Below are 11,650 nucleotides of genomic sequence, written 5' to 3'. Positions count from 1 at the left end.
TTTCAAAAAAAAATGTAAGCGCAAAACTAATTGTGCGCAGTTTCCGTTTCCGGAACCTGGGCGCCATCGGCGCCATATTTCAAACGAAAACAACCATGTCTCTTCCTACGGAAAAGGTTCAAGAACTAAAACAGATCATTCACAACCATCTATCACAAATGAATGTTCATTCTCGGATTAAGGAATGCGTAGGTGAATCTTTCAGAGGCGACGATCGTGAAAGTGGTGCGCTCGATGAAGCAGGTTTGTTGAGTGCGTTAAAGGAAAGAGGCATCGTCGATGATGTGATGAACACACTAAAATTCGAAGGTTTGGAAAGAGAACGAAGACGACCACAGGACAGAAAAAGGGCAGAAGCTATGGAAGAAATTCCCACAAGAGGTAAAACGACTTCAAATCAAAATATATTTGATTTGGAACGACGGCATATATAACTTAGTCACAGAATATTACTTACATTTTTAGTTTCGTGTGCCCGGTGGCCATGGCTCGTCAGTGGGATAAAACGACCTTATCATTCAACTAGCTCGTGGCTCGGCAATCCTGGAGAGCCACCTTGCCGTCGAGCCACTAAAATGTATACCTTTTAAGACTCTAGCCTCGACTGACGAGGCACCGAGCCACTAAAATATTAATACATGTTCATGGACATGCAGCCTTGTATAGCTGTATATCTAATTGCTACCTAACACTTTATAAAGTTACAGTCTCACCGGGATAACCATGAACACCAGAAATATTTCCGAAAGCTATTGTGTTGCGAGAAAAAAAGAAACCCACTGCAAGCAAGAAAGTTAATTAGTTTGTAGTTTTGTGGCTAGTTCAAATGTTCACATCTTTGTTGTAACACAATAAACATTCCTGAAATATTTCAGGTGTTCACGTTTTGTCGTTTTGACTGTAAATAATTTTCTTTATCCTGACCTCTGACTGTATGTTGGTTGTTGCCTCGTTCACTCAGAATCCAGCAAACCCCCTGTCCCCCCAACCCCGAAGGGACCCATCCCTGAAGGGAAGAACCCATACATTTATTTATTACAGATTCACTCCACTACATTACAAGTAAAATTAATAATGAAATGAAATAAGCTAACACTACTATAAGAAAAAAAGAAAAGTTGTGGAGAAGGAAACAGCCAAAAGCACCAATGCGCCATACTAGGGATGCCCCCACTAATTAAAATATAAGAAAAATATATACAAATAGAAATATAAATGTTCTAGTTATCCTTAATAAAGCCTTAAATATTTCTTTTAAAAGTTGGAATACTGTTTGATTCTCTAATATGATTGGGTAAACTATTCCATTCATCTACATCATGGTTAAAAAAACTATATTTAAAACCATCAGTTCTACTAAAATTTGGAACAAGGTCCTGTGTGTCATTTTTCCTCAAGTTATAACCTGTATTTCTGTCCTTACAAAAATAAGCTTATTTGAAATGTCAATATCATAATGCCCATTAATTACATTAAAAAATGTAACATCTCTAGTGAACCTCCTATTAGATAATGACAACAATTTTAGCTTAGATAGTCTAGTATCCTGATCATCATCATACCTAGTGATCTATCTGGTAGCTCTTCGCTGAACAGCCTCCAACTTATCAATGTTACGTTTAGTACGAGGGTTCCAAGTTTCGCATGAATATTCTAATAAAGGTCTCACAAGACTACAATAAAGTGTGTTCATGGTATCAATAACCTTTAAGTCCCTACAAGTCCTCTTAACCAACCCTAAAACCCTATTAGCCTTCGCAGTTTTTTTTTTATCTACATATTGGTTCCATGAAAGATTACTACATGTATGAAAGAGACCAGGATGCTGATCAAAAAATTAGAATTAAACCTTTATAGGCAACTAATCTGGGAGCAACTTATCTGGGACAGGGTGCTTTATTGAACCCCTAAAGTAAACCAAACTCTGACACAGTCTAGCAGCATTTGTTTCTTTGTATATAGAGATTTGCTCAGGATCAAACTGACCATGAGCCTTTGTAGTTATAGCCATTTCCTAGCTCTTGATATTGTAAATGTAAATTGTCATGTCTTGTATTTTACAGTTGGAGTTGATCCCACCAAGAGGTATCTGTATCTTCAGATTCTTGGAGGAAAAGCATTCTTAGAGCATTTACAGGATCCTGAACCAATGCAAGGAAAAGTTACATCTACTTTTACTCTACATGTTCATTTTAAAGGACAGCGATTTAGATCAAGACCTGTTCCTTGTGCCTGTGAACCTGATATAAGTGAAGGTAGATGAGTAAAAAAAAATATTCTTGCACAATCCAATGCACATACTCCTCTAGGGAAAATTAAACCCATTCACCCTTGAGCCACCCGTAACCGCCCCCTATGGATCCCCGTCCCTTCTACTGCTTGTGACATCATCAGTTTTAATGGTCAAGGAAACAGACATACCTTGACCACTAGCTTGTGCAGAGTGAAGAGATCTTTCAAACCATACCAGAATGAGCACAATTCAGTCAAGGACACCGGAGAAAAAGGAAATAAACATGTAACATTGGGGTGCAAATCGCCATGAAAATCTTGTTCCACTACCCACCTACAATCTTAATGCCCAGCAAAAGAAGAAAAAATGGGACAAGAAAAGCGAAAAAAGAGGGTAGGAAAGAAAGCGAACAGTAAAAGATTTCTGTGCATGCCTGATCTTCACAAGCTAATATTTTGCATCTGGATCAGAAGGCCACAAAGTCTATGACCTAAAAACGGCTTTGTAGTAAGTTTTGGCTTTTAATAGCACGACAGTGCTATTAAAAGGGCTCAATTAGCTTCAAAACATGTTTTCAGCAAAATCTGAAGGGGTGAATGGGTTAAATTTATTTAATAGATATGTCTATAGTAATGTTTAGTAAAAGTAATCTTACCATATTATGAGCTTAAATTAGCACCCCCTTGTCATTTACAAGAGTGATGTACAAACAGAGTTGTTGTTTTGCTTATTAAACCATTGCACAAATTTATTGTTATCATTACAGTCAAACCTCTATTAAGCAGTCACCCTCTGGAATTAGCCAGGTGACTGCTTAATACAGATTTTCTAAAATTTAAAAGCCTGTGATGTGGCAGAAATTGACGAACCAAGAGGGTAAAAATTGATCACTCTGTTTACAATGTTTTTTTGTTGTTTACAACAACAGTAAGGCGAAATATGATAAAAGTATTTGGATTTTCCGAGGAGTCTTTCATAAGGCAAGCATCCTTATAATCAAGCACATCGTCAGCAATGTAAAACCTCATTCAACATAAAGAGAGAGACTTGTAAATGTTACAGGTCAAAATTAATTCGGGTTAAAATTCTTTAACCTACATGTAGGTTGATTCTTAATTTCTTTTGCTCCTTGCCCTAATTCATCAATAATTAGGGCTAGAAGACAAAGCAAATTGAGAATCAACATAGGTTAAAAAATTTTAACATATACATTCAATACCCAGATTACAATGTTATGTTGTATTTGATTAGCTGTGAAAGAAACTGGATTTGCTTTCTTTATCTTAGAGTCAAAAAATAAAAATATGCCATTTATTGATTGTTTACAGTGTACATGTATAATGTAACAATAAATGTTATTACAATAAAATTAGCTCCTTGGTGTCTGATCTATAGAAGTGACCATTGAATAGAGGTCAAGTTTACAGTAAATATGGGAAGGAAAATTTCAAGAAATTGGTAGATGGCTGCTTAATAGAGATTTGACTGTATTATTATTGTTTATGACCTGGCCCCAGTTGTTCAAAAGGTGGGTAACGGTACATCCACTGAATAAATTTGTATACAGTGGATAGTGATATATCCGGTCGATAGTACTATTCGATGTTTGAACAATCTGGGGCCTGATGATTACCGAAACTGTGCAGCTTTGGTTAATGTCAGTTTTCCTGTTACATTTTCAATGGCAGGCTTTTTACTGGAACTACAGAAGGATGGTGGAAAAATGGCTGATACAGCAGCTCTACTGTCATTGTCAGACAATATTCATCTAGTCCTTATAAAAACAGATCCATCTGGTGACACCACTCTCATTGCATCTCATTTCCTTGCATGGCGAGATATTCTTTCATCATCAAATGGACGTCTGACATGTTCTGTTGAAATCAATGGGGTTGGTGCTGAAGCTAAAGTGCCCATGGGAATATTAGAAGTAAAATTTGAAATAATTCCAAGATTTAGTCAGGTAATGTCATTTTGTCCCTTTCAAGGCGGATGCATAAAATGATAGTCAGGCTATAAGCAGAAGTCTCCCCTTTCCTTTGTTGTTCCTGTTTCCCAAGATCTTAGAAAAGGACTGTGATTGGTCACCTCACAGTGGGCATTGTTCAACTAACTTAGATCCTGATTGGTTGTGATAAAAAAAACTGATCTCATAATGAATGCCGTGATTTATTGAACTTAAATTTAGCAGGCAGTTTTCCAGTCAAAACAAATTAAAATAATAAATACTAATATTAAGACTGGATACAGAAATCTTGTGCGAGACCATGGAAAATTTAATCTATACAAGACTAAATGATAACATAAATAATGAAAATAGACGCATAAAAAGGACAAACTTGCAAAAGAACCCTAAACAGACTTCCAGGGTGCAAATTTTTTGCTCCAACAGGTGCAATGAAGGCACACAGACTTGTCACTTGATCATTTGCCACATGGCAGTAAATACTTTTAGGGAATTGTTTATTGCTAGTTGTATTGAAGTTATGAATATATGAAAATCGTATATGAGTACTGCGGGGTGAAGAATTAAACGAAAGAAGATCATCGCAGTTATAGACACAACTGCAAAAGTTGCGTCTATAACTGAGATGATCTTCTTTATTTAACAATGTACTGTTTATATATTTTCAGATTTTAACAAAAGATGTCATATCAGCTCAAGGTAAATTAGAACACTCTAGAATAGCAGAGAGGGAGCGACTTTTCTTAGTTTATGCAAAGCAGTGGTGGAGAGAGTTTCTTCAGATTCGTGCATCTCATAGTAACAGACTTGTAAAGATTTTTGCTCAGGATGAATGCGGAACGAATCGTCCTGTGTGTTCATTTGTGTGTCCTCTTCGCGCTGGACGATTACTTGACAGTCCACGCCAGGCTGCTAGATTTGTTAGTCTACTGGGATATGAACATTTGCCTTCTGTGGGTGGCGGAAAAGTTGAAATGTGGAGCAGTTTACATGCATTTCTGTGCAAAGGAAAAGGTGTAAGTAAAATTTAAAAAATGAGGATAATTAATTAAACTGATTTAATTCGTCAACAAAAATGAACATGAGGGAGGTGTCTGAGAAGCTGAAGCTGAGTGCAGTAGGTAACCATGACAACCCTGTGAGTGACATCCACTCACTTTTTACCAAAGGAAGGGTTGGGTAGGGAGTAAAAACACTTAACAAGCCCAAGTAATAAGCAATGTAGAAAATAGTATTTGATGAAAAGTGTAGTGTGGAACATTCTGACATTTGTGTCTGCTTAATGATGGGTGTGACCCTGTCCCCTTGATGTGGTGTTCACTTTACACCGTCAGTTATCACTGTGTGTAATTCAAGTGGATCTTATGATGTTCATTCATTATAATTATAACACACAGTTTTACACTCTAGGTCAGTCTAAGCAGGAATATACTGTTTCAAAATCTGAATCGTTGCTCCAGTAACTTCAGATGAGTCACTCATCAAAATTACAAAAAGTGAACCAAAAAAGTTAATTTTATTGAAAACTGATCAATTTTGATCTTGTTTTAAGGACTGCGAGGATCATGCTGTCTTACTGTGCAGTCTCTTGCTTGGTTTTGGTCTCAATGCTTATGTCTGTGTTGGCACTAAGGCTAAAGGTGCCGCACACACATGGGTCATGACAATCAGCCCTGAGGGGGAAGTTACATTCTGGGAGAGTTTAACAGCACACAGGTACAATGTACATTGCATGATGGTAGATCACCAGCTTTATTGGTCTTGTATGTTATTTTAAGCACTCAAACAACAGGTGTTTTTGGAAAGAAAGGTTCCTCGGGGGGAGGGGGGTTCTTGAGTCAATTTTTAGTTGTGTTACTTAGGACTATATTTCTCCCCAAATAGGTATTTAAAAGGGAGGGGCAACGGGGGGTCTCGTCACGACTCACAAAACAAATAGTGTACTTGATCTCGGCCACGTGTTTGGGTGATCTCTACGCGGCTATAAATTCTCTTGGGAAGCCAGCTGTAGGTGGGTCTGAGCGCACTGAAATGTGAGGTTACATCAAAAGAGTCAAAAGTGAAGTTAAATGAAGCCGTCAGATGCTAGTTAAGATCGTTTGGCCAAATTGACGATTTAATTTCTTTTATTCATCTTCAATGTACGTGTACAGTATAGAGAAATTTGGCAGTTCACGGTTCACGGAGTGCACTTCAATCACGATTCACGGACACCAAAAATTGTCGATCACGGCTTCACGAAAATAAGCTTGTCCCCTCGCCACCCTCTTTAAACTATTTTCTTTTGCCTTTGTTATGGATGGCAAGGATGGACATGCATTGAAACTTGAATCGAAGCTTACAAAGCTTCCTGTTTTTCACATGTAAATCATCATGTTGACAGGCTTGTTCACATTAGAATAACAATTTGTACATGAAAAGCAGGCAGGTTTGTAACAGAAACAGGGTCACCTTCAGCCTCGCTTCTATTAAAAGGCCAGGACACTGAGCACATAACTATAAAATGGCTTGTTCTTGAATGTAAGGGCTGGTACTGGAAGTTTAAATCAATATAGTTTATAGTAAATAAAATACATAACGATTTTTAGAGATACCAGATCCACTTTGTGATTCTTCGTCTACCTCATTCCTGGTCGAATTGTAATTTGGAAAAAATGGTTTTTGAGGAAAGAGGAAATCGGCGTACCCGGAGAAAAACCTCTCGGAGGAAGGAAGAGAGCCAACAATAAACTCATCCCTCATAATATTGTGGCGTCAACGCCGGTATTTGAATCGGGCCACTTTGGTGGAAGTCGATTGCTCTCACCACTGCTCCACCCTTGCTCCTGTAATAAGTTCATTATAGTTGACGTGGTTTTACAGGTATGCACATCGTCCAGTGAACCCCGATGATCCACCTGCTTTGAAGCAGTCACGCCCTGAACACCCTTACAAAACAGTGGGATGTGTGTTCAATCACCAATCCTTCTACGCCAACAGTCAGGTGAGAAGACATCTTAATACATCGATATTATAAAACTTGCAGACGGCTCAGCCCAAAACTAACTCTCAAGTATCTATTGTATGATTCATAATACTTTGCACAAATTGGGTATCTCATCTGTAAAAAAATGTAGCAACTTCGAGAATGTAATCAACTCTCTCAAAGACAGACACCTTGGAAACCGGCACTTGTTTACTTGTATCTAAAGTCACCTGTTCCTTAATTTATTTCATATTTCCTTAATCTACGTCAGACTAAGAAAAATTACCTGTCAAAATGGCGGCAAATTTAAAGTAGAAAGCGATTATCACAATCGATTTTTTTTCACTCTTTCAAGTGAATACCACCATCGTTTTATTTGTATTTTTTTCTTTTTTTAGCCCGCAGATGCTGTAGATATGTGTCTCTTTGAACTTTACAACGAAGCTCGGTGGAAGAGTATGAGTGAGGAAGCGATAAGATCAGTTTGCGGAGCTAAACTCCTGGTAAGATATGAAGAACTTTAATTAAAAACATTTCCTTATAGAAACGCCGAGATTCGTATCGTTAGCGCGCGGTTCAAACGTCGCATTTCACATGTGCTGAATTCATTTCTAAAGAGGACAATCTAAGGAAATGTGCATTACGAAACGTGACAGGGATTAGAAGAGCAATGACACTTTCAGTACTAGCAAAACTACAGAAATAGTAAACTAGAATGCTACCACAATTAACCACACTTTATCTTCGTGGCTATATTTCGTCGTTTGGATCATGTTTACCCCACTGAAGCTACTGTGTCATTTCAAGATCGACGAAGAAAATTGAAAACTTTAAGTCGATTTTCCCCACAGTCTCCTGCAAATAATTTTTTTTAAATCACTGTGTATCTTCCTTTTCTTAATGCCAAAAGTTGTCATCCAAAAAAATAGGGGTCACCGGCTTAGTTTTCCCAAACTACCAAAATAATGAAAAAGTCAAGAATGGTCATGAAATTTGATCCGTATGGCGCATGGTTGATAAATTGCGGCAATCGTATTTTGCTTGTGTTTCATTTATACTGCTGCATGAAGTTAGCATAAATTATCTATCTAATTATGTACCTACGCAAACCTTGCTCGTTGTGTCACGTCACCTTTTTGGTTCGTTGTGTAGCGTTTCTCCATATAATTATTGTGTATCATTGGGTTATCATTATGGGATACAATAAGCATGAGCTTAGCACATGTTGAGCTTACAACATGTTGTACTCCCTTACAAAAATTGTCATATTACACCCCTACCTCCCCATAACGGCAACCTCTCCACAATGGCCACTTTCTTCTGTCCCCATGGTGACCGTTGCGGAGAGGTTCGACTGTAATTGCTTAACGGTAATTTATCCATCTTGTCTTGCTTAGCCTGGGCCGCTTGTTGAAAGCTCGGTTTAGATAACGCAGGGTTAGGGCGAAATTTGAATTCAGATATGAAAGTTTAACTAGCAAATTCAGTTTAACTCGTTTTTTTACGATTTGATGATTCGCTTTTCTGGAAAGAAAAGAAATATTTTTCCGAGAAAAAGCTTATAAACAAACGAAAGAGACACCCGGATTAAAATTTAACACCGGATTAGCGCTAACCGGCCTTCGAACAACTGGGAGAGGGAGTCTAAATTAAATATGTGTTTTTCTTTCCATTATCACAGCCGAGAGGACCAGTCTTTCCGCCTCTCTACCCACCGAGTGTGGACTCGGCCTTAGTTAGCAATGACATGGAGTATGAGATGAGGAGCCTCGTGACGGATCATAGAAGGGTAAGGCCTCTTAAGGCAGTCATGCTTCCTAGACTACTTGTAAACACAATAATATGACTTACAAAGCTGTCACTCTTTCTTGAGAATTCTTCAGGCCAGAACGTTTTTGCTGTTTTGTTGTTGTTGTTGTTGTTGTTGTTGGTTTGTTTTGTTTCTTTTTTATGTGAGTTAGGTCCCGTTTAGGTGGCGAAAACCTGTCTCAACTAGAAGGGTCCCCCTCCCAGCTGTGTCAACTTAAGCGAGAAAAAGTTGACTTGACCCCTTTGCCCAAGCCAAGAGCGCTCGCGCATCCTCGGATTGTCTCGCCTTGACCGAGTTGACCCGGCTGGCCAAGCCAAAAGAGGGTTTAAGCCTCACGTATACGGCAAACGGCAAACGTCAGATTCAAGTTGGGAATTGCTCAAAATAGAAAATGAAAACTGCTCAAAACAGTTTTTATGGATTAAAAAATGCGTGAAACTACTAATTTATGTGTAGAAATAATGAACAGTAAAACGACAAGTAAATTAGAAACTTGGTCAGGTGGTACAACTTCGCGTTTTCTGTTTGACGTGAAGGTGAAGCTTAACCTCTCTAAAGTATTTATATGGAGAAAAATTGGCCCGGCTAGGAGAGTGACTGTACCATCTTAAAAGGGTGATCTAGTTAGGCGTCTTGTAAGGAAATGTATGAAAAGTTGGCTCACCCAGGTTAGCTCTAGTAGGCGGGTGACCCTTAACAACTTTTCTCCATAAAACGGGGCTTTATACCTCTTCGTTAAACATCATCCTCTGTCATAAATATCTTTTGAAATTTCCTAACCGCGTGCCGTCCCAACTTAGCGCAAAATAGCCCGAGCTGTAACAAAATTAACTTCAGTTGTACACACTCTAGTTAAGCTTCGATGGAGACAGCTGAGAACCAGTTCGCTTTGGAAAGCTTGATCTAAGGATAATAAATCTTTCACGTTCTATTTATTTTATTGTTATCTTTTTTTTATTTTCTTAGGATCTTGGATTGATTACTGCTTGGGATGACGAATTAAGTTACATTCTCACTCCAGCGCTTGCGGCGTATGAGTTGGAGCATTGTACAGGAGTTTCGGCTGGAAATGAAGAGTTCCAGCAAGCAATTAGACGCGCTATACCGGATGGACACACTTTCAAAGGGTTTCCCATACAGTTTGTTCATCGCAATGCCCGGCGGGCTTTTGCTACTTGTCTCAGGTGAGTGTTCCAGCTAGACTGCCATCAACTAGTATCGGGATGTTTTTGAAAACTTACTGGCTTTTTGTTGTTGTTGTTGTTTTCAAACAGTATGCGTCCACACGTAGCGTATTTAAACCGTTTTCACCCGTCCACACGAAATACGATAGCATCCTTTACAGAGCATGCGTAGTGCTATTGGTAGATGATGTATTCGAAAACCTTTTCACCTGCCCACACGTAAACGAGAAGCCGGCGTTTTCGAAAATCTCCACTGTGAAGACTGTTAATGAAAACGTGCGTTTTGGGGTGCCCGAAAACACCGTGTGCTTGTGGATATAAGGTTAAAATGTAGAAAAATATCATGATACGTGTGGACAGCTCCTAAGTCCAAGGCTGATGAAAGGTTTTCTTTGCTATTTTGAAAATTTGTTTGAAAACTCGAAGTCTTATACACCTTTAGCTCTTCGGAGACACCACTTTTTATCTAAGTGAAAAGGGTTCTTATTTTTAAGTTAACTGTGTGCAATACCATTGAATGATGGATGTAAAGTAGCGACAAGCGACTAAAACTGGGGTGGGGAAAGTTATGAAATATAATACAGAGCGGCGCCAGTTGAAAGTCTTTATTGAGAGAGGAAGTGGATACGGGACTTAGCGTCGATTAAGAACCTTTGATTTGGCAGTGGGTGCAGTCCTTTTTCTCCTGCTTGGTATGATTTTCATGATAAAATTGTTTGTTTGTTTGTTTGTTTATCTTTGTTAAAACGCGAGTCTTGGTGCCCGTCCGCTTTTATTCACACGCAGATTCAACTCGCTTTGAAATGAATGGTTGTTCATTATGCCTCGCTTTGGTGATGAGGCTAAGGGAATCACGGAAATGAGAAATTCCTGAGCTTTGAAATGTTGTAACGATTTATAGTCACCAAACAGAGGTTGTTGTTATTGAGGCCATAAGATCTGTAATAGTACTATGTAAACTCTTGTACTTTCCAGAATCAAAGTGTTTTCAATTGTCTCCGCAGGTAGGTGCTTTAAACGGCTTTACAAAGAGTTAATTGAATTGCGTCTCATTTCCAGGTCCCCGGTATGTGAAGAGATCATCTGCTGTCGAGGAGATCACGTGAGGTTAGCAGTCCGGGTACGAGTTTTCACTTACCCTGAGAGCGCGTGTGCAGTGTGGATTATGTTCGCTGTCAGATATCGATCGATTTTGTAGACATAACAATTCATTGTATTGTACTTAAATGAACTTCAAAAATGTAATGAACCTTCAAACTCGAACTAGGCTACAATTACGTGTTGACATAATTTGAACACGGATGTACAGGATGTACACAAAACACTCCGTAACTGTAAATAAAAGTAGAAGGATTTTTCTGTGTATGGTTTGAAGTTTACTTTTAAATACTGCTCTTCGTCCTTATGTTGCAAAGGATGTTACTGTTTGAGTGAATCCGGCGTTCAAAAAATTCATATCTAGAGAAAAGGTTAATGATTTGAAGATTTCCTT

General features: G+C 38.5%; 1 protein-coding gene across 1 annotated transcript; it reads left to right on the top strand.

Annotated features, from left to right (window-relative positions):
• Nucleotides 1-55: 55 nt before the first annotated feature.
• On the top strand, nt 56-11,523 carry LOC140928028 (centrosomal protein of 76 kDa-like). Its single transcript, XM_073377745.1, has 10 exons — nt 56-381; nt 2,064-2,255; nt 3,922-4,196; nt 4,868-5,215; nt 5,752-5,915; nt 7,062-7,182; nt 7,563-7,667; nt 8,846-8,953; nt 9,941-10,158; nt 11,218-11,523. The coding sequence occupies exons 1-10, from the start codon at nt 96-98 to the stop codon at nt 11,354-11,356; spliced, it is 1,956 nt and encodes a 651-aa protein (XP_073233846.1). The 5' UTR covers nt 56-95; the 3' UTR covers nt 11,357-11,523.
• Nucleotides 11,524-11,650: the final 127 nt, after the last annotated feature.

This window comes from Porites lutea, chromosome 2, assembly GCF_958299795.1.
Source record: "Porites lutea chromosome 2, jaPorLute2.1, whole genome shotgun sequence".
NCBI classification, from domain to species: Eukaryota; Metazoa; Cnidaria; class Anthozoa; order Scleractinia; family Poritidae; genus Porites; species Porites lutea.
Note: the sequence above shows the minus strand (reverse complement) of the source record. Positions and strands in the feature narration are given on the sequence as shown.